The following is a 20,257-nucleotide window of genomic DNA, read 5'->3' as shown; positions in this document are numbered from 1 at the left end:
TTCTACTGTTAATGTACGAAATTAACATACATATAATACCAATACCGACACTTTATCATGAAAAATCACTTGGATTAATCACACCAAAAAGTGGAATTCAACGAAAATTGTGTGGTCAAACAATGAGATGGATCAGTAGCCGTCCACGTTATTGATCTGATTCATGTGGCCATGCAGCCTATACCATAGCGTGTGTTGGGGAAGACGAGGAAGAGCCCACTGCACACCACCCCCACCATCAGCGGAAAGCTCTCCATCACCTCATCCATCTCCTTGGCATGCCCCGGGAAGAGGCAGTTGGTGACGCGGTGATCGGACAGCGCGATGGCCGCGAACACCATGGCCGCCATGAGCGCATGGACCAAGTCCACGAACCCCATCCGGAACCGCTCGTCCTGGGGCACGTCCACCCCCAGGCCGGACTTGAAGACCGCGAGGCCCCGCGGGGTGACGAACCCGTAGTAGACCTTCCCGTCCGGGCCGCGGAAGCTGTCGGTGAAGTGGAAGAAGAAGCAGGAGAGGGCGCAGAGGCCGAGCAGGGTCTCGATCATCAGCGTGCTCACCGGGGAGCACGAGCCGTCGCCGGAGGCGGAGGGGAGCAGCAGCTCGAAGGTGAGGAGGGTGCCGGTGGGGAGGAAGTTGACGAGCATGGAGGTCTTGGAGAGGGTTTTCTGCATGCCTCTTGCCACTGCCCTCTTCCTACGACCGCCGCCTGCCGACGTCGGCGACGTTGACCGTGGGGAGCACGGGCAGGAGTACGGGCCTTCGAAGTGTTCGACGGTTGGCTCCATTGCTGTTCTCAAGATGGACGGGTTCGAAGAGTTCGGCCATTTATATATATAGTGGCTTTGGGTTTAAAATCTCAACGGCTACTTGTAACTGTTCCCTCCCCAAGATTGGATTGGCTGTGAAAGCCCAAATATAGGATGGATACAAACGAGGAAAGCCCACTGACCAAAACATCCAACAACACGTACTTCTTTGTCCGCATCATGATGAGGAAATTGTCGGCGGCCCAAGTGGATTCCCCAGTGCGGCAGGCAGCGGTGGACATGCCATAGCTGACCGGAGCAAGCAACATGGTTCTGTGAGGAATATTATCATACAGCTGCCCTGCATTCACTGCGGCCGGATGTGCAACGGGCCTGCTTACTTATCGTATACCCACCGATGTACTCCTTCAGTAATTGGTGTCCTTGTCTTTACTGTTAACGAGGACTCTTTCAAGGAAACAAACACTCTTAATATATTGACTTTATCCCCTTCAATCATCTCAACATTGTTCCCAAGTCTTCATGCCATCATATTCTTTGCAGGAATTCAGCATCTTCCACAGAACTCAGGAATTCAGCATCTTCTCCGGCGGACGCCGAAGAAGATCTATAAGTGGGTGCCACTGTCACAGGATGCGGAGTTGGGTTCTCTTACCTATCCCATGGTCCTCGTCCAGATTCCCATGTTCAATGAGAGAGAGAGGTAAGCTATCATGAACTCAACCAATCACAAGTACCTCCCTCTCTCTCTGTTGGCTGCAATGTGGAAACCATTTTCTCTCTCTCTAGCTCTGTTGGCTGCAAAGTAGAAAACATTTGGCACTCTCTCTATCTCTCTCTTCTCTCTCTGTGTGGCTCACAAAGCCATGATGTTGGATATCTAGAGCATTGACACCATTAATGCGATAAATGCTGCACAGCTGCTGTCTCTACTGGAGAAGCTCATACCTCTGTGAGCTACTGTGCAAGGTGTGAATTGCTCACAGAGCTTTCAGGGTGATGCAGTTCAACTAAACAGCAGAATTCTGAGGTTGGACATCGCGTCGGTTCATCACCGCCTCATTGTCTCTCTCCTCTCCGGACCAAATCATCACCACCTCATTGAGATGGGCAATTGTTCGAGTCAAATTTTAGATTGTTAAGTTTAATTTGTGTAATGATACGAATATACACGATGAATATTAATTTGTTTCTGATTATATACAATATCATATTTATGAATTTATGAGGTGGTTATTGTCTTGATGACGTGGTTCAGATTTTATAATTAATCGAATGAAAAAAAAAAGTACTTACGAAAAGGGGAGTCGAATACATTATTCGTCGAAGATAGTCCACGTCAGCAATGATGTTGATTTTGACTTATTTGGGTGTGTTGGCATTGTCTTCTTCACAGGAAGCAAACTTGAACACTGCAATCCATTTGCCCCACCCACCACTTACTGAGCTAACGCAATGAATGATTCGATTCCAGCTAATAAGAAAGCCATTACTCGTATGACCTACAAAGTTAAGAGTCACACGTCCTTTAAGCCCAATTCAGATCAAATATCCATCACGTTCTTTGGTCTTTACCTATTTTTCGCAGCAGACAAGCAATCTTACTTAGTATCTGATTTGCTTTGAGATATGTGCGTTACCGATAAAAAAACTGACAAAATAAATACCAAATTAACCGATTATATAATAATAATAATAATAATAATATCATATTTGTGATTGAGAGCGGAAGAGTTCTCAAATATAATTATAATGAATTGTTTATGACAAGTTGATGAGTTCTTAAATATAATGAATTATTTACAACAAGTTGATGACAATAAGATAACATCTTTGGGTCAGATAAGAAATCTTTTGAGTCATTAATTAAGTAAACGATGGAATGATGTGTGGAGTTTTAAAAGGAAGATGAAATGGATCCTTGAACTGTCGTTTAACACCCATCCCATATTATATATTTAATTCTTCATGACTAAAACATTTATCATGGGAAAATATTATAAAATGATTACGATCGGAAAATTGATTCCCTAACTGAATATAGATTACCTAACAAGACATTCAAAGATTAAAAACAGTATAAAAATATTGGTGCTCATAATACCACTTCCTTATTTATAGTGTAGACTTTTATCCTAATTTAGATTGTTTTAAAAAATAAATAATTTTCGAGTTGTGCTATAGATGTGAAAAGTCAACTATCTTAACGTTCTACAAGTCCCAAGTGGCAAAAGATCGGATGAAGCTTCTAAGTAGTAGGACATTCTTACTTTACGCTTCGATCATCATCCGCTCACTTGTCGCTCTCTTGAATAGTTAAAAATATTTTCTTGAATCAACCGGTTTAGTACTTTGAAAACCCTCGGATGACACAAGATTGAATAGAGCTCTCGAGTGGTAAGATTATGTCGCTTCATGCATTATTTGTTTTATCATTCATGTAGTAAAAAATAATATATTTTAATAATTTATGACTTGGTTTTCGTATGATGTGGTGTGTGATATGTATTTGCTAAATTTTGTATGTTGTGATGATAATATTACGAAGAGAAATATTTTTTATATTTATCTAATATCAAAAGATTAAAAAAGTTAATAACTTACGACTCATGTCTCGATAAACAACGATCGTAATCATAACAATCCTAGCTCATCAAAACTTATTATCGTATAAGTTAGGATCTTGCACCAAAGGTTAAACTATCTCCATATACTTGATGATGCAATGATTATTTTAAAAGTACATTTTGCGTGTACAAATCCTGAGGTGTTTGTTATAAAAAAAATATAAAAATATAAATTTTTAAGGAAGAGATATTTTAGTTTTACTCTTATTTGATAGAGAATGATTGAGAAAGAAAAAAAAATCTTTATACCAAATCCGATCTTATTCGACATATCATACACCCTAAATACTAATCTATCGGTAATGTATCATATCTATTTAGGAAGATTCAAAATCTTATCATGCATATTTATATATATATAATATTAAATATATCCGTAAAAGACAGAGGATTTAAAACCTCATCCAAATTATAAAAATATCTGAAATATTAGTTTGGCATTATACCCAATTATCAAAAATGGCGGATTTGAAACTTCGTCGAAATGTATTTAACGCTTAAAAAAATCAACATAAAAAAGAATAATCTGATGAAAGATGTATGAAAAATCGAGAACTTGAAACCTCATCCAAACTATAATAATTCAAAACTATAATAACATGTGTCATTACCTTCATAATTGATTGGAGGTTGGTTGGTCCCCTACAATCATAAACACACAAAGTTCAAACTCCCAAATTATTTCTCTCTCTCTCTCTCTTCCCTCTTTTATGGATGATACCAATTATCACCTCGAGGCACGAACCTCTCTTCTCTATCCTTCTGCCTCCACAAGATTGTCTTCTATGAAGCCATCACATCATGGAAATAACGGCGACATGTCATCCAAGTTATTCTTGAACACCATTTAAGTCCCACCGTGGAGTAATGGGACTCGGCAATATCGTCACAATTCTATTATCCATTATCACGTTGATGCTTGTCATTACATGTAGAAATTGTACAGGATGATAAATAATCATTCGTTATTTTTAGTTATACTCTTATGAGATTTTAATGACTAATGTTAAATAAATATATTAATTCATTGACAGTTAATTCTCTAATTATTATCAATAGGAATGCAAAACTTACGAGAAATTATTCGTTTCTAAACTCTCATGTTTCGCTCATCATATATCGATTCGTTACTCGTACGATTAAAAATAAATTATTTTGATATGATTGTATGTTATACAACGTCACTAATTATTATAAAAGTTTAGAATCTGACCTCACACGTATTAGGACAATGTCATTTTATACGCTTGATTTTTTCTAAACTACTTTGACATGTTATGATAGTGCAACAAGCTTCCTAGATCATCAAAAGTATCTTTGAGATATGAAAATTAAATAAATATATAATAATAATAAAATTATAAATTTTAATTATTTATGATTAAGTATATGAATCTTTTACCATTGACATCACTGAAAATGTATGCAGTATCCATTTTATACCATTGGGAACACCTACATGTTTCACGGCACACTTTGAGATACGAATTAACTCACGGCACCATGGGACGCGAGTCCGGTGACCTGCGTCTCTGTCGGTGAGGGATGGAGACGAAGCGTTTCGGCTCTGCCCTCACTGGCCCGAGAAGCGTCTCGTCTCTGCTCTCTCAATCTCTCTCTCACTCACACGAACACACAGTGGATTCTCACGCATCGCAAGAAGGACGCAGCAGCAATCAATGGTCTCGATGCCCTGGGCGGCAACCGAGGACCTCCTCTCACTGGTTGGATCCTGCACGGTGAGAAAGCCCATCATATTTTACTACGTTACCGTCACACAGATACCGAAGAGAAAACACCAAACACGTTGCTAGCTTTCCCCTCGGAGTACATGATCATTCATGGAGCCGAGTCGAGTGTGCCAAGCCACACACCCACACCGCAAGTTGGCCAATGGAAAGCTTGCGCTGTTCACGGCGACGCCCACCTTTGGCCACTGTCGTGCGTGCGTGTTTGGGGCGCTCCCCATGACTTCACCGTGCAGGAATATATTATGAGCCAACGATGGAGATGGGTTCTGCTACCTGTTCCTGATCGCCTCATTTGGAGAGCGCAGTAGCTGTCATGGCAGCGATGGCTATGTCGGGTGCCGTTCTTGTTGCTCTTCTGGCCGCCTCCACCTTCTCTCTCCCGTCTGCCGCCGCCCATGCAACCACCAATGTCTTCGCTCTCGACGCTTTGGTTAACCGGACCTCCACCCTCCTCTCCGCAGGTATTTACATGTGCAGTTTTCACGACTTCTTCGCCTCCTCCTCCTCTTCCTCACGTGCTCTTACGCGTCACAGTGAAGCTGCCCCCTTCTCTCCGCTCGTCGATCTTTGAGTTCGTAGAGTCCTTGAGCGAGTTCTCGCCCGAGCATTTAGAGGCCGTTTTGGTGGAGGTGCGGAAAAGGGCGATCGCGCCGGCGCTGCGAGTGGCGATCCTTCTGTGCCTGGTCATGTCGGTGATGCTAATGCTGGAGGCCATGTACATGAGCGCCGTGAGCCTCGGCGTGAAGCTGCTCCACCGGACGCCGGAGAAGCGCTACAGGTGGGAGCCTATAACAGGGGATGAGGAGCTGGGGAGCTTGGCCTACCCCATGGTGCTCGTCCAGATCCCCATGTACAATGAGAAAGAGGTAGATGGTGGTCTCTGTCTCTCGCACTCTGCTCACCTCAAGCGGTCAATTGATTCTTCCTTTCCCTTTGAGATCTGCCCTTCTTACCGTGTCTGTGAAATTGCAGGTCTACAAGCTATCTATCGGAGCAGCATGCGCTCTCACATGGCCTCCAGATAGGATCATCATCCAAGTTCTCGATGACTCCACCGACCCCATGATCAAGGTAACCAGACTTCCTCCAATCTCCATCACAGTCTACATGATTCTGCAGCACAGCTAAGCTCTATCTTCTCCGGGATCAAATGGTGCTCATGAACTTTTCCCAGCCTCATCAGCACCCAAAATAGAAAGGGGAAACATCGAGTTTCAAATCTTGATTTGTCCAGTAGCTGTTGTTGGAGGTGCATTCCAGTTGGCACTCTGCCTAGATTAGAATGGGAGCATCTGGTAATGGCATGGGACCCTGCCCTGAAGCTGCAATTCTAAATGAAGTCATCAGATCTGATTACCTTCTCCACCCTGATTTCTTGACGATGCCATGTCTGATTATTTTTGAGGTTTTCCTGACAAGTTGAGCTAGGAGAAGGTGGTCCGCATGAGAGAGAGAGAGAGAGAGAGAGAGAGAGAGAGAGAGAGAGAGAGAGAGAGATCATTGAGATTGCTTGGTCTTGAACAGTGTACAGGGGCAGGCCCCCGGAGATCAGTACAACCATTTATAACAGATGGCATGTTCTGTCGTGTTGGGGGAACCTCAACTCTGCTGTTTTCTTTTGGTCAGTCAAAAGTTGGGCAGTAGGTGGGTGTTCGTTCAGGTAACCCACAGACTTCAGTGTTTGAATTATGAATCAATCTTCAAATGGGTCCCTTAACTTTTGTCAACTTGCTCCCATACCTTTAATTACAGATAAGTATTGCTACAAAATTTGACATGGTTTTATGGTGGAACATGAGTTGACAATCTACTCAAGAGTAAAAGAATCGAAATGTTGGAATTCTACGTTTGAGTGAGAAAGACTAAATTGTGATCTTCATGAGATCTATAAATTCTAAGTGAGAAAGACTAGTAACGGAGTTGCTTTATAGTTAACAATGCATATATAATACAAATGTGTCAAATGTCCCGACTAAAGTCTATTTGGCAGTTTTACATTCATGGTTACTGGAAAAAGGCAAGAGAAGAGAAGTTGGTACTGAGTCAAACATGTGATGTTATCATCCGATGATTTTTATCTTGCTAGATTCTGACTATTATTTGCCACTTGAATCCACTCAACACTTTTTATCTTATCGTCCAAATGAGCTCATGTTATGAGTGCAATTTCAATTATAATGCTTCTGTTTCTTTCACTGTAGAACTTGGTGGAGCAGGAATGCAGAACTTGGGCAAGCAAAGGCATCAACATAGCTTATGAGGTCAGAGAAAACAGGAAGGGATACAAAGCAGGAGCTCTAAAGAAAGGAATGGAGCAAACGTATGCCCAACAATGTGATTATGTTGCCATCTTTGATGCTGATTTCCAACCAGAATCTGATTTCCTCATGAGAACTATACCCTTCCTCATGTACAATTCCAGGATCGCTCTGGTTCAGGCACGGTGGGATTTCGGTAAGCATGTCAGGTCCTTCCAAGCGAGTAGATGATCGATCTAGCTTCAAGAAATTATAATGTGCAAATAATATTCATGTGCTGCATGCTTACTTTGAAGCTGTGTCATAAAATATGTAGATTTATGTAATTTTATAGAAGGCAAACGAAACATTTCAATTGCCAATCAATGAAAGTACAATAAATTCTAATATTTGTGGACAACAGCATTAAGAAAATTTTGGTTTCTATCTTCTGCTGTGCTAACTGGATCAGAATGCCAAATTATCATGTTAATATTAGGGTACACAGGTAAAGCTAGACCTGAATCTTGACATAGAGATGAACTGTGTTATGTTTTAGCTTCTTCTCTGAAGAAATTATGTTGTGAATGAGTTAGATCATTTGTTTGCTCATAAAGATCCAGTATTGTACAACTCTGATCTAATAAAGTACCCAAGAGAGAGAAACTTTAGATGGTTGAGGAACTTCATGGGGATGAACACCTTGACATATCAAGAACTGAAAATATACCTAAACTGGATGCTGTGGAGAGTGCCAAGAATATATGAACTTGTATCAACCATGATATGCTGATTTGACAAATTGGAAACACTGAATCCATCTTTCCATCCACATTTCCCTGCAAACTATGAAAATAATCAGATGAACCTCATAAATAATGATTCATTTAAATACAGCCATTTTTTTTACATATTTTAATTGTGACAAAAAATCAATGTAGTCGGCCCCAAATAGTTGGGACTTGCGGCCTTGTCGTTGTTGTAAATACATTTATTTCTTTGGGATAGTGTAGCTCCTACCTTTTCCAAATCCTCCAAAAGAGTCTATCTTCATTGCTATCTCATTCTCTTTCCCTACACTCTTATCTTGCACACCAGCCATTGTTTAACTGCTGCTCCAATCTTTATTTATTTCATCAAGCAAATTTAATGATGATCTCAAAGATTGAAAGGTACATATAAGTTTTGATTTACAATACACTTGACCTTTTAAGACAACCACTAGATCATTCAACTGAAAGATGAGCATTTGAGTACCTACATACTGATCCTTATTACTCCATTTTAGCATAAAATGGCAGATGCTTTTGTTCATTCTGATTTTTGTACTTCTCAAATTGACAGGAGGTTGCTGACACGGCATTTGCCGGGCGATTTTGCAGTGAATTACAGTAAGTGCCTGATGACCAGGATTCAGAAGATATCGCTTGATTACCACTTCAAAGTAGAGCAAGAGTCAGGCTCATCTTCCTATGCCTTCTTCGGCTTTAATGGTAATGAAAGCATCATATCCTACTGCTGATCAGCTACTTTGCAACATAAATGTGCATCATCCCTAGTTCAGTAAGAGTTGCTTGAACAACAAAATCTTAGTCGTGTCAGATGTTTGAACTCGAATTGAACTGCTGAAAGTGAAAAAAAGCATAAACCATGTATGCAATTGTAAAGTTGCAAAAATTATTTGAATGTTCAAAGAAAGAGGACATGGTTTTCAAGTATTCCAGTCCATCACAATATTCACTCTCACAGGAACTGCTGGCGTGTGGCGAATATCTGCTATCAATGAAGTTGGAGGCTGGAAAGATCGAACGACGGTTGAGGACATGGACTTGGCTGTTCGAGCCAGTCTCAAGGGCTGGAAATTCTTGTATGTTGGTGACGTCAAGGTACTCAAATTTGCTGTGATCCATGACAGTATTCAGCAAAGGAGAAGCTCAGTAATCTGTAAGTGTTTTGCCACAACTATTGCAGGTCAGAAGCGAACTCCCAAGTACCTTCAAGGCTTACCGACATCAACAGCATCGATGGACCTGTGGAGCTGCCAACTTATTTAGAAAAATGGCACGCGACATTGTACTCGCAAAGGTAGCAGAAGCCTTCTTCAAGTAAACAAGCATACATCGGTCGATCTTACTTCCCTGAGACTTGTCTCTTTGTTATGGAGCAGGAGGTATCCCTGTTGAAGAAAATCCATGTGATCTACAGTTTCTTCTTTGTTAGAAGAGTTGTGGCCCCGATCGTCACCTTTGCATTCTACTGCATCGTGATTCCAGTATCAGTTGTAGTACCAGAAGTAAGCATTCCGATATGGGGGGTGGTCTACATCCCGACAACAATTACCGTTCTCAATGCCATCAGAAATCCCAGGTATCGATCTTTACCGATGAACATACCCCTTGATCAGAACTTTCTTCCCTGATATGCCCTCTCTTCGTCGCAGCTCCCTTCACATAATGCCATTCTGGATTTTGTTTGAGAACGTCATGTCCATGCACCGGATGAAAGCAGCCTTGATCGGTCTACTGGAGACAGCAAGCGTAAATGAATGGGTTGTGACACAGAAGCTTGGAGACACCCTGAAAGAGAAGATGGAAACCAATGTTGCAGAATCCACAAGAACAAGCTTCATAAGAGACAGGTAAGCAAATGTTACGTAGCTTCTGGAGATGCAAACGAGTACCATATCAACATTACCTTCTCTTTTTGGATCTCAGGGTGAGCTTCTTGCAGCTCGGGTTTGCGGTCTTCCTCATGTGCTGTGCTTCCTACAATGTTGCCTTCGCAGTGAACTACTACTATGTGTACATCTACCTTCAAGCATTTGCATTTGTCGTCATGGGTTTCGGCTACGTTGGCACATTCACCACCAACTCCTAGTTGTTGGCCAGCTGCAAGATTGCCATTCATGATTTCTGTACCATTGAAACCGATTCTTTTACTGCTTGTTCGAAGACATAATAATCGAAATTTTTTGTTCGTCGAGATGATTGATTTTCTTGTTCATCATGACAGAATTCCAAGAAACTTTGCTGTTCTTCGTTTGAGATTCATTCCTCTTGCTTCTTGCTTCAGCTCGACAAGCATCTGCTGTATTCTTGGAATCCTAAGAAATGCAAAAATCATCCAATTAGATTCTTTCATAACATCTCTGATATCATTTCATTTATGGTTTTGAAATTAAATCCACATCCAATTAAAATAAAATTAGAGTCTTGCCCTCCTGACCTCGTAAGTTCTTGGAAGCAACCAATGTGTGTAGTGACTCCGAGAAGAGGACAAACATGTCATTGGGTTGAAACGGAGGGGAGATGTATGGCGTCTTGTTTCCTTTGCTGACCCCAAACGCGTTGTTAACCCGGGGATCCCGAACGGACCTCCATCCCACGTGGCACGATATCCGCCAGACGTCCGTGCTGGCCCCGCTTAAATAATTGTGGGCTCCACGCCGACATGTGGCCACCACCTCACTCATGGATTAACTGCTACAGGAAATGTTCTGGATGCTTCCACAGACTTCCGCCACCTGCTATATCAAAACTCCGTTATGTTCTCGTTTTGGTATCGTTTCGGTAACAGTAGCGTGTTCCGATCTCCTACTCCGTCGACTCGGCGATCTCGATCTATGGCGGCGGCGGCGGCGGAGCGCGAGCTCGGGCGACTCGAGGGGATCCTGCGGAGGGACGGTGGCGCCAAAGACGGCGACGAGCGGCGGGGGACCGCCCTCTTCCCCATCGTCTTCGGCGTGGTGCGGACGGGCCCCGCGGAGGGGGAGACGCCGGAGCTGGAGCGGGTCGTCATACTCAACCCGCTCACCCGGGGGATGGTCATCTTCCAGGGCGAGCCAGCGCTGCTGTCCGAGTTGCACCCACCCGGGCTGGCGGCGGCTGGCGTGCCATGAGGATTGTGGAGCCTGGCGAGGAGGTCGTGCCCGGTGTGCAGGTATCGGATGCCGGCGGCGGAGGAGGAGGAGCCGAAGAAGGTCGGCGACGTCTTGGGCGCGGAGAGAGCGGCGAGAGGGGCGGCGAGGGTGAGCGAGCTGTTCGTTACGATAGCTTTTGGGAGTAGCAGGGAGGGAGAAGTCGACGAACAGCTGCAGCAACAACAAGGTGGAGGAGAAAATAGCAGTAATGTCATGGAAGAAAAAGACTAATTGAGCTCCGGTCCAAACTCTTTCCCTCTCTCTCAATCCTTCAAATGTTGTTTTAGAACTCGTCATTGCTCTGTTCTTCAAACCAATATTGTGCATATAAAGTTGTAATTTTTTTTCTCTGTTTTCTGTATGGACTTGCAATAAACATATGTTTGTACAGGACTGTCTTCTCTGTCTTGATATTGATTGGTACAAGATAAATCTTTTATGGGCAACATGGTTTTGTTAGTAGGTGCATGACAAGGCTGGAGATTTCCATTACATTAAATTTCCAAAAGTTCATTTCTCTTAATTTTGTAGTTGTTAGTAATTGATTAAGGCATCGAGATGAAAGATTAAACAGCCACAACCACATCCCAATTTCTACCTGATCTACAAATAAAATACACAAATGGGGAACACACGATACTGCAGTGTCATTGACCTTATTTGGTGGTGGCAAGAATTTTCTCTGACTGGTATGATGTTCTTGATACAGTGCAGCTACTATGAAGTTTGTGCTCTCTTTTCCCAGCTGCTCTATGCAAATCACTGGTTACCATGGTTGATGACTTGGTGGAAGCATGAAGGAAGAAGAGACAGGGTTCTTTTGTTTTTATTCTTCAGATTCTGACACGAACTGCAAGAACTGACAAGTGTTTGGAATGGTCAAGAGGGGTTATCCCTGTGGATGGATCTTTTACAGCAACCACAGGTCACTGTAGTGTCTTACCTGGAAATCTTATCCTATCCTATCTTATCCTATCCTTTCCAATACAGGCTCTTATTATTTATTTAATTCTACATTTGTACTACTGGAAGAGACAAAATAAAATTCACATGATGAAATCATTGGTATTTTAGTATTGAAAGATGAGAAGAAACCAGGATGCATGAACCTCTGCTTTGCATTGCAACTCAATGTGACAAGTCTTAGGTTCATATTGCTGAATGTCTAGTGGAGTTGCACTCCTGCTATATTGTACATTTTATGCACAGGAAAAGAAATATATCACAGGATCAGATTACTTTAAACCTCATAAGGCTATGGAGATGAGATGTCCTCATCTTGACACATAAGAGACACATGTGATCAGAGTATAATAGTACAAAAATACAATAAAAACTGGAGGTTTGTCAGCTTCCACAAGCTAAGCTTAGAGGCCTTGTTCTTTAGTCTGCTACTCATCAACTTAATAAAGGTGAAGAACTATCCACAAAACCCCATGTTGTCAAATCTATGCAAATGTGACAACATTACTATTAAACAGCTGTCCAGTAGATAGAAATTAGAATGTGAAAGCCACAGAAAGGAAGCATAAAGTGTTGGAATTATTCAATGAAGAACTTTGAGGGAAGCCTAATTGGATGGCAAAATAAAAAAGAACAGAGACGTGACTGACTTACCAGGGAAGTGAGCTACAGAGAGGAGCAGGGAAGGAGATATTGGATGCTGAGTAGGATTGAAGGAGGCCTCCCCTTTCTTCTTCTCTCTCCATTTGGTCCACTGATGACCTAATTTAGTGCTTTAAACACTGCAAGCAGGGACCGAATCAAGACACCACATCACTTGCAATTGGTCAAACAATAAACACAGTTACTGGCTATGGTGGCAAGAGTACCTCCAAAAGCAGTGGTAGGGTTGGAACAAAAGGCATGGAGAATCAAATAACGCCCTCCCGCGGCCACAAAAGGAACTTGTGGCTCAGAATCCCCTTTGGCCTGCTGACATGGCCCGCCCCCTCCGCCTTCCCCGTTAAACCCCGAGACGGGGGAGTCAATTGCAGAGGGAGGGGGGAAAGAAGAACAGGGGAAGCAGGAACGGGAGAAAAAGATGTCGGAGAACGGAGATGCTGCGATCAAGCTCTTTGGCAAGACGATCCCTCTGAGGCCAAGCAGCAGCGGCGGCCATGATGAGAAGGTACTGCTTCTAGCTACTAGCTCGTTCAGAAGCTTGATCACGTTTGACGAATTCAGAACGCGTGTAGAAACTAGGAAAGATTTGTTCCTTTCGGCTTTTTGATCCGAGCTTTCCTTGCTTCAGGATTCAAAAGTTTGATCTGGACCTTTCTAGCCAAAGTGTTCGACAGCAAAAACTGCATCTTTGTCATTGATTTCCCTGTGATTGAGATATTGGGGCTTTCCTCTGTTTTCACTCGCTCTCGTTGCAAACTCTCTTCCCCTCAACAAACCATTGCTTTGTGATCGAGAGGCAATTATTCATCGCTGTTTCGGTGAATTATCCACTTCGATCCGGCTTTGATTTGGCTGGATTTCAACCTGAATCTGTGCCTTTTGATTAGATACTGAAGCGAAGTTCCTGAAACCTGAGTAGTGTCCAAGAACTGTCATCTTTATCTGGTCAATTCTGAGAAATGGAAGCAAAACAGAGACACCAAGATGTTCATAGATATCAAACTTGAATCTTGCTGTGTAGATAACTTCGAGTTTCTTCTTTCTTTCTGCTTTGTCACACCTTGATACTTGATGATAGAACAAGGATGATTACTATGATGAACTGGAGAACGTTTCTGTTTTGTTGGTGAGAGGAAATGACTGTTCTTGTTCCAATTTCCTTCTCCAATCTACTCTTCAGGATCATCAAGAGGGCGAAGGAGCTCTGAAATCAAGGAATCAAGATCATGAATCATCAGACTCACAAGAGAAGAACGAGCCTGCCACATCCACGAGCGATCTCCGTACTCCAGCTACGGCCGATCCAGAGGACGTCTCGACGAAGAACTCAATTCACAAAGAAGAGGAAGAAGACGACGAAGAATCGCAGAGAAGCGTGAAGAAGCCCGACAAGACACTCCCTTGCCCTCGGTGCAAAAGCCTCGACACCAAGTTCTGCTACTACAACAACTACAGCGTCAATCAGCCACGATACCTCTGCAGGAACTGCCAACGGTACTGGACCGCCGGCGGCACCATGAGGAACGTCCCCGTCGGAGCTGGTCGACGCAAAAACAAGAACTCATGCCATATTCGACGCATCGCTTTATCGGAGTCTGCCATCCGAGCTCTTCAATCTGATGCCCGTTACCCACAGAGCACCGTACTCAACTTTGATTCGATGGCCTCTGCACTGGTCTTACCAGAAAACACCGTGAGCTGCAACAGAAATGGAATCCACGGGGAGATGGCACCACCACCTTCTACCATGAACAATGGTGATGAGAAGTCGAGTAGGCCTTCAGATACTCTAAATGCAAAGGGCAGTCAGAATTATCAGAGGACAATTGCTCCAATTCCATGTTTCAGTGGTTCTCCCTGGCGATATCCTTGGAACCCAGCACTTCCTTTTTGTGCTTCCAGCCTTCCAGTTCCCTTCTACCCTGCTGCAGCTTACTGGAGTGGTCCATGGCTATCTCCTGCACCTTCCTCTTCTCCAGATGGTTGTCTCCCAAGATCAGGATCCAGTACTCCCACCCTGGGCAAGCACTCGAGGGATGACACATGCATTTTGATTCCGAAAACACCCAGGATTGATGACCCTGAAGAAGCTGCAAAGAGCTCTTTATGGACAATGGTTGGCATCAGTAATGGAGAGCTACTGAAGGCCTTCCAGCCGAAGAGAGAGATCAAGAATCAGGTACCAACACTGCTGCATGTCAACCCGGCGGCACTTTGTCGATCTCTGAACTTCCAGGAGGCCTCGTAGAGGAGCAGAGCTTTTGATCTTCTACTGAAAGAAGAAGCTGAAAGCTTGCAAAGAAGCTTCATCGAACAAGAGTGTTGCCTCTGCCAATGCAACAGTAGTAATTATTAGTCTTCATGTAGACATGTAAGTAGCTAGGAAGTGAGAGCAGGAAAGAGATGTTAAGCTTAAGAATGAGAGGTTCCTTTGCACATAAATAACTCAATGATCTTGATCGAGAAGAATGATCGATTTACCATTTGCTTAGGTTCTTTACTGGCTGTCATCAGAACTGCATCCTCCTCTGATTCCTGGATCTATAAAGACAAGCATGACATTAGTTCATGCGGGTTAAAAGTACAGCAGATAGGAATAGGACCAGGAAACCTCGGATATAAGAAGAGAGGTCTAAATTGGCTTGCTTGTCTGTCAAGTGGGGAATAGAAGGGTGACAGAAACAGCTACTTCCAAATGTTCCTGCAATAATACAAGCAACAGACTTCATAGGGTGTGAAGAAGGTCGAGTGAGAACAAGACAAGGAAAAGAGAGAGAAAGTTCCCCATGGGCCCATCTCTTCTCCCACTGAACAGAGTCCTAAGTTTCTGCCACAGCCAGCAAAGTCTCCTTTTCCAGGGCCACAACCCAAGTGAGTCCTACCAAACAGAAGTATCCTCTCTCTTATTCTTCACAATCACAAGGGAGAACATAGTACTACTCAGAAACATGGGCACTCTATGCTAACATGCTCTATAGAAGTTATTATACATCACAAAAGGAAATTGGGAATAAAAAAACCACCTATGCTAGGCAAATGGAAATAATTAGATCCACCATATTACCTCCAACTGATTAAAACAAGAAAAAAAACAAGATGCACACAGACAAATCCAGCTCAATGATTTCTCCAGACCTTAGCACCATCTAACTTTCTCTCATTAGTCAAACAAAATTTAGTGGAGGCAGAAGATTTCTCAGTCAAAAGGGCTGATTATAAGTCAGCACATGAAATGCTCAACCACTTTGAGACCAAATGACTACTAACTACTTAATGACTGTTGGCATTTCCACTCCCACAGTTCCATTTTGGAATCTGACCTATATCTGTATCCATTTAGCTGATGGTTGACCACCTAACAAAGTCACTATGTTTGACCCAAGAGTTTCTAAATCCAACATGAAAGAAGGCAATGAATGAGGAGGGCCATGTTTCATCATTATGCCTATTGGTATTAAGCTTGAAGTACTAGCTATACTCATAAAAACCTTCAAATTATGGTCAGACAAGTTAATTTCCACATAAAAAGGAACCCATAACATGAAGCGTATAACTATAATGGCAGCATATGATTCATAAATCCAGGTGAAGGAAATGAGAAAAAAAATGCAAGAAGCAATCGAAAAATCATGGAATATCACCTGCCAATGTGTTGCTTCACATGCTACTAGTGACCGGGCCTTCAGCTGTACAAAAATCAGAGTTTATGATAACTATTCTACAACTATTTAATTGAGGCATAGCATAAAAGAATATTTGTTTATCATTGTTAAAAAATAATCTTCAGCAGCAAAATGGCATTTGACAATCTCATTTATTTGTTTCAGATCTAACTAAGATCAATGCAGACAATCTTACGCTTATAAACACATAAGTTGCTTCCATAATTTTCAGAAGAAAAAAATTATTATGTAATGATAAAAAGAGATTTTTTTTCATCAAAAGTAACAAAATATTTTTGTTGCTGTACATAACAATGGCCAATTTCTGTCTTATGAGCTGAAAGAAACTAAAAGTTAGATCAGTAGGATCGGTCCTTCAAACAACTCAGTAAAGTCAGCTTCTTTTGATGTTACATGAGGATAACTTTCATTTAGCTTTTGAGCTCCCTCTTTGTCATCAGCTGATTGGAAGCTTCTTTCAGGATTAAGGCACTCAAGCTCAAAAGCAAACCACTTTGACAAAGCACCCATCAGAGGCAGGAAAAAAGTAGAAAACATGGCCCAAATGACCTCACTGTGGGACTAGTGGAGAGAAAAGGAGAAAGATAGACCATAACACCGGGAATAAAGAATATGTAGAATAAGAATAGCTCGTGCCCCTTTGACCTGAACTCTATCAATGAGGTGTACATGAAAACGAAAGATAGAAGAAGAGAAAGAATGGATGACCTAACTATTGAGTGTAGCATAATATTCTATGAAAGATCACAAAGCTTGCATTTATCCTAAGAAGTAAGCTTATATTTTCTTCAGCTTGCACATGCTTTAGTCAAGAATCTATTGAACAATCACACAAATACACAATCCTCGCCAGTTGGAATAGTACTCTCCAAATTTTGTACAAATCCAATTAAGATGGCTAATGCATATTGAAGATGCTGACTGGAGTGTGACAGGGACCATTACAACCAATGCTTCTGATCTAAATTGTGGATAGTTCCAATAAAAAAATTGTAATAATAAGTTGTTGAAACTATGTCATCGGCAGCCAGCCGAGAATGAAGGTGCACAGAACTCTCTTGTGGCCAAGGAACAAGGGAACCTAGGACAAGATAAGATGTCCAGCATAATTTTGCTGTATGCAAATAGTTCCTACCTCAAAGAATCAACAGGCACCATAATTAGTGACACACAATAGACAAGCTCTGATCAGAACATTCTAGAAAAAAAAAAGTTTGTGAAACAAAGAACTATAGAAATAAAAGTGCTTTTACTTGACCTTTGAAATGCAGAAAAGTAGCCAGCACAAAAAGAACCATTCTCAACTTTCAATTTGCCACAACATATATTTTCAGCAGTTTCCAAATGCTTCAGGATACATAAAAACAAGATCAGACAAAAATTTAGATTTACCGACCATAAAGCAACGAAAATAGTTTTCCTTTTTCTTGTTTCTTACATTAATATGACTTGACAAACATGAAAAAAATATGACAACATAAGCTTCAAGGCCTAAAAGTCAGCAGATGAAACAGAGTAAAATGGAGGGATCTGTACAATAAGTCAAAACAAAATATACCACTAATAATGATGGTGCCATAAAAAATTATGACATCCATTGTGGAAGACCTAGAACACCTTCATCAATGGCCACTAAAAGTTTGCTAGCTATTAAACAACAAGGAGCCATTCAATGCACTTACTGAAAGATTTTAACCTTCAAAACTCTTAATCATCCTCCACTCTGATTACTGATTAGGAGCAAAACTGGTCGGCAATATTGAAGACTATGGAATGTATCATTAAAGATTAAAAACCTTATCGGGGAGCACAATTACAAAATAAGATGATGATGATGATGATGATGATGATGATGATGATGATGGAAAGGATACGTAAGACATAGAGAGCACATCCAATGTGCCCAATGAATGCACCACACAGACGATGCTCCTCAAGCATCAACAGACCATATATAACTTCCAGCAAAATGTCCTATGGAGAAAAATGAAAAAAAAAATAAAGAGAAACCAAGAATAAAAGAAAAGAACAATAATGACACCTTATCATTAGTGTGTGGTACAGTACAAACTAAAGTGAAAAAACAACTATTCAATCCAGAAACAAAATGCCATGCATAGACCATCTTATCGCAGATGTGTGAAATTCAATTTTGATGTGCTTTCCTTCCTCATGTTTCTTACTTGAAATTGTGTGATATAACTAGGACAAGGTTCTAATTATTCAGAACAAGTAGTTGCATATATCATTTCAGGTACAAAATAAACCAGAAGACAAAACCAAATAAATGTGTAGGCATGGTACCTTTATAAAATAAACAAAAACAAGCTAATTTGTTATGTTTACTAGTGTGTACATTGCTAGTCCTTGTTTATGATGGGCTGAGGCAAGATTTCAAAAAACAGAGACATACTCTGAAAACTATGCCAATTTTTTGATATCTTTATTGGCGGAAATTAAAGAAAAGGAACGTAAAACAAGCCCTTGGTTGAGAATGGAAAAGGATTAATCATAAATGTATTAGTACAGGGAGTAAGGACCATCTAAGACCAATTCTTCAAAACTTCAGGGAGTGTCAGCATTTCTGCCACTAATGAATGGATTTAAGCAATACCATGTACACCTTAAATGCACGATAAGATCACCTAATCTACCTTCAATGCTCGAAGTTATCTACGCACTTTTCGCTGGAAATTACACCTCCACACCACTTTTTCAGAGCTGCAGCTTCTTGCCGTCTGTTGGAACTTGGAGCTTTAATTTTGGCAACACAAGTGCATGTCATATATATACTATTATGGTAAGTGCCAATCAGTAACATTAGCAACAGATTGACATGAGCTCCATGGAAAGCTCGTATTGTATGGGCACATCCTCGACAAGGCACAATACACATGGCAACACTACGACACACAGAACATATCAGTAGGCACAAACCGGGGTAGACAGAATCAAATACATGATTGCACCCCCTTGAACTTGGTGCATTCAGCGATATCTCACAGGCTGAGCATTGCCGAAGACCATTGTCTCATCCTGCAATTTGTAGATGGTTGTTATTTGAATCAAAACATAACTAGAAAATCACTAATAAACAACCTGTTAGAACTGAAAACGCCAATAGGACTCACATCAAGGAGATCCGAAAGAAGAGAAGAGAAAACAGAGGAAGAAAGAACAATTCTCACACAATAAAACATCTTACAGAGTTTGGTCACTGTGTCTACATTTATGGATAAAATAATCAATATATACACAAAAATATATGGCTTTATTGGTTACTGCATTGAGCATTCAACCCAGCAGAAATCAAGTCCTATGTAGATGAGAAGTAAATTTAAGAAAATAACAAAAGAAATCAACAATCCATCTGAGCAAGAGGACAAGAAGGTGAATTTTAAAGTATAACAAAAAAATATATACGCCTTTCTCGAGTATTTCCAGAATACACAAAATAAACACCAACTCCTGAAGATCGAAAGATCGACTAGTAGCGATCTGGAAAACCTCAAAACATGTCAAATTGGTAGGACAGACGCCGAAAGAAACATTTCAAGAACTTGGTAGAAACATCATAGAGATTCAAGAAGCCAAGTCTAAGACAATAACCAAAAAAGAGATCATTCCTTCCTCAAAATCTT

The 20,257-nt window shown here is 41.4% G+C and overlaps 4 protein-coding genes across 5 annotated transcripts; 2 read left to right on the top strand and 2 right to left on the bottom strand.

The window, feature by feature from the left end:
• Positions 1 to 44: 44 nt before the first annotated feature.
• Positions 45 to 1,890, bottom strand: LOC103969806 (protein DMP8-like). The gene has a single exon (XM_009383450.3). It carries the CDS (start codon positions 789 to 791, stop codon positions 162 to 164), a length of 630 nt encoding a protein of 209 aa, XP_009381725.1. The 5' UTR covers positions 792 to 1,890; the 3' UTR covers positions 45 to 161.
• A 3,273-nt stretch (positions 1,891 to 5,163) lies between these two features.
• Positions 5,164 to 10,370, top strand: LOC103968612 (probable glucomannan 4-beta-mannosyltransferase 4). Its single transcript, XM_009381879.3, has 10 exons — positions 5,164 to 5,612; positions 5,686 to 6,017; positions 6,124 to 6,222; positions 7,353 to 7,605; positions 8,771 to 8,881; positions 9,138 to 9,274; positions 9,360 to 9,473; positions 9,556 to 9,755; positions 9,829 to 10,026; positions 10,103 to 10,370. Exons 1-10 carry the CDS (start codon positions 5,465 to 5,467, stop codon positions 10,263 to 10,265), a joined length of 1,755 nt encoding a protein of 584 aa, XP_009380154.2. The 5' UTR covers positions 5,164 to 5,464; the 3' UTR covers positions 10,266 to 10,370.
• LOC135625040 (uncharacterized) lies at positions 9,021 to 13,286 on the bottom strand. 2 transcript variants are annotated; one of them, XM_065129279.1, is made up of 7 exons: positions 13,140 to 13,286; positions 12,925 to 13,052; positions 10,986 to 11,478; positions 10,614 to 10,911; positions 10,083 to 10,491; positions 9,729 to 9,964; positions 9,021 to 9,644 (listed from the first exon to the last, which is right to left on the bottom strand). In XM_065129279.1, the coding sequence occupies exons 2-4, from the start codon at positions 13,014 to 13,016 to the stop codon at positions 10,864 to 10,866; spliced, it is 633 nt and encodes a 210-aa protein (XP_064985351.1). In that variant the 5' UTR covers positions 13,017 to 13,052; positions 13,140 to 13,286; the 3' UTR covers positions 9,021 to 9,644; positions 9,729 to 9,964; positions 10,083 to 10,491; positions 10,614 to 10,863. The 2 variants fall into 2 exon arrangements, with proteins under 2 accessions (XP_064985351.1, XP_064985350.1); XM_065129278.1 differs by lacking the exons at positions 9,021 to 9,644; positions 9,729 to 9,964; positions 10,083 to 10,491; positions 10,614 to 10,911 and having other exon boundaries at positions 10,919 to 11,478.
• A 20-nt stretch (positions 13,287 to 13,306) lies between these two features.
• Positions 13,307 to 15,418, top strand: LOC135625039 (cyclic dof factor 1-like). The gene is made up of 2 exons (XM_065129277.1): positions 13,307 to 13,438; positions 14,114 to 15,418. The coding sequence occupies exons 1-2, from the start codon at positions 13,352 to 13,354 to the stop codon at positions 15,179 to 15,181; spliced, it is 1,155 nt and encodes a 384-aa protein (XP_064985349.1). The 5' UTR covers positions 13,307 to 13,351; the 3' UTR covers positions 15,182 to 15,418.
• Positions 15,419 to 20,257: the final 4,839 nt, after the last annotated feature.

The sequence above is a fragment of the Musa acuminata genome, chromosome BXJ2-10 (genome assembly GCF_036884655.1).
Source record: "Musa acuminata AAA Group cultivar baxijiao chromosome BXJ2-10, Cavendish_Baxijiao_AAA, whole genome shotgun sequence".
Taxonomy (NCBI): Eukaryota; Viridiplantae; Streptophyta; class Magnoliopsida; order Zingiberales; family Musaceae; genus Musa; species Musa acuminata.
Note: the sequence above shows the minus strand (reverse complement) of the source record. Positions and strands in the feature narration are given on the sequence as shown.

Coding starts and splice junctions, on each gene's coding strand:
- LOC103969806 (XM_009383450.3), bottom strand. CDS start 791: ATGGAGCCAACCGTCGAACACTTCGAAGGCCCGTACTCCTGCCCGTGC.
- LOC103968612 (XM_009381879.3), top strand. CDS start 5,465: ATGGCAGCGATGGCTATGTCGGGTGCCGTTCTTGTTGCTCTTCTGGCC. Junction 7,606..8,770: donor TCAGGCACGGTGGGATTTCG/GTAAGCATGTCA, acceptor GCGATTTTGCAG/TGAATTACAGTAAGTGCCTG. Junction 10,027..10,102: donor ACAAGCTTCATAAGAGACAG/GTAAGCAAATGT, acceptor TTTGGATCTCAG/GGTGAGCTTCTTGCAGCTCG.
- LOC135625040 (XM_065129278.1), bottom strand. CDS start 13,016: ATGGAGAGAGAAGAAGAAAGGGGAGGCCTCCTTCAATCCTACTCAGCA. Junction 11,479..12,924: donor CTCTGTAGCTCACTTCCCTG/GTAAGTCAGTCA, acceptor TTGTTGCTGCAG/CTGTTCGTCGACTTCTCCCT.
- LOC135625039 (XM_065129277.1), top strand. CDS start 13,352: ATGTCGGAGAACGGAGATGCTGCGATCAAGCTCTTTGGCAAGACGATC. Junction 13,439..14,113: donor GCGGCGGCCATGATGAGAAG/GTACTGCTTCTA, acceptor TCTACTCTTCAG/GATCATCAAGAGGGCGAAGG.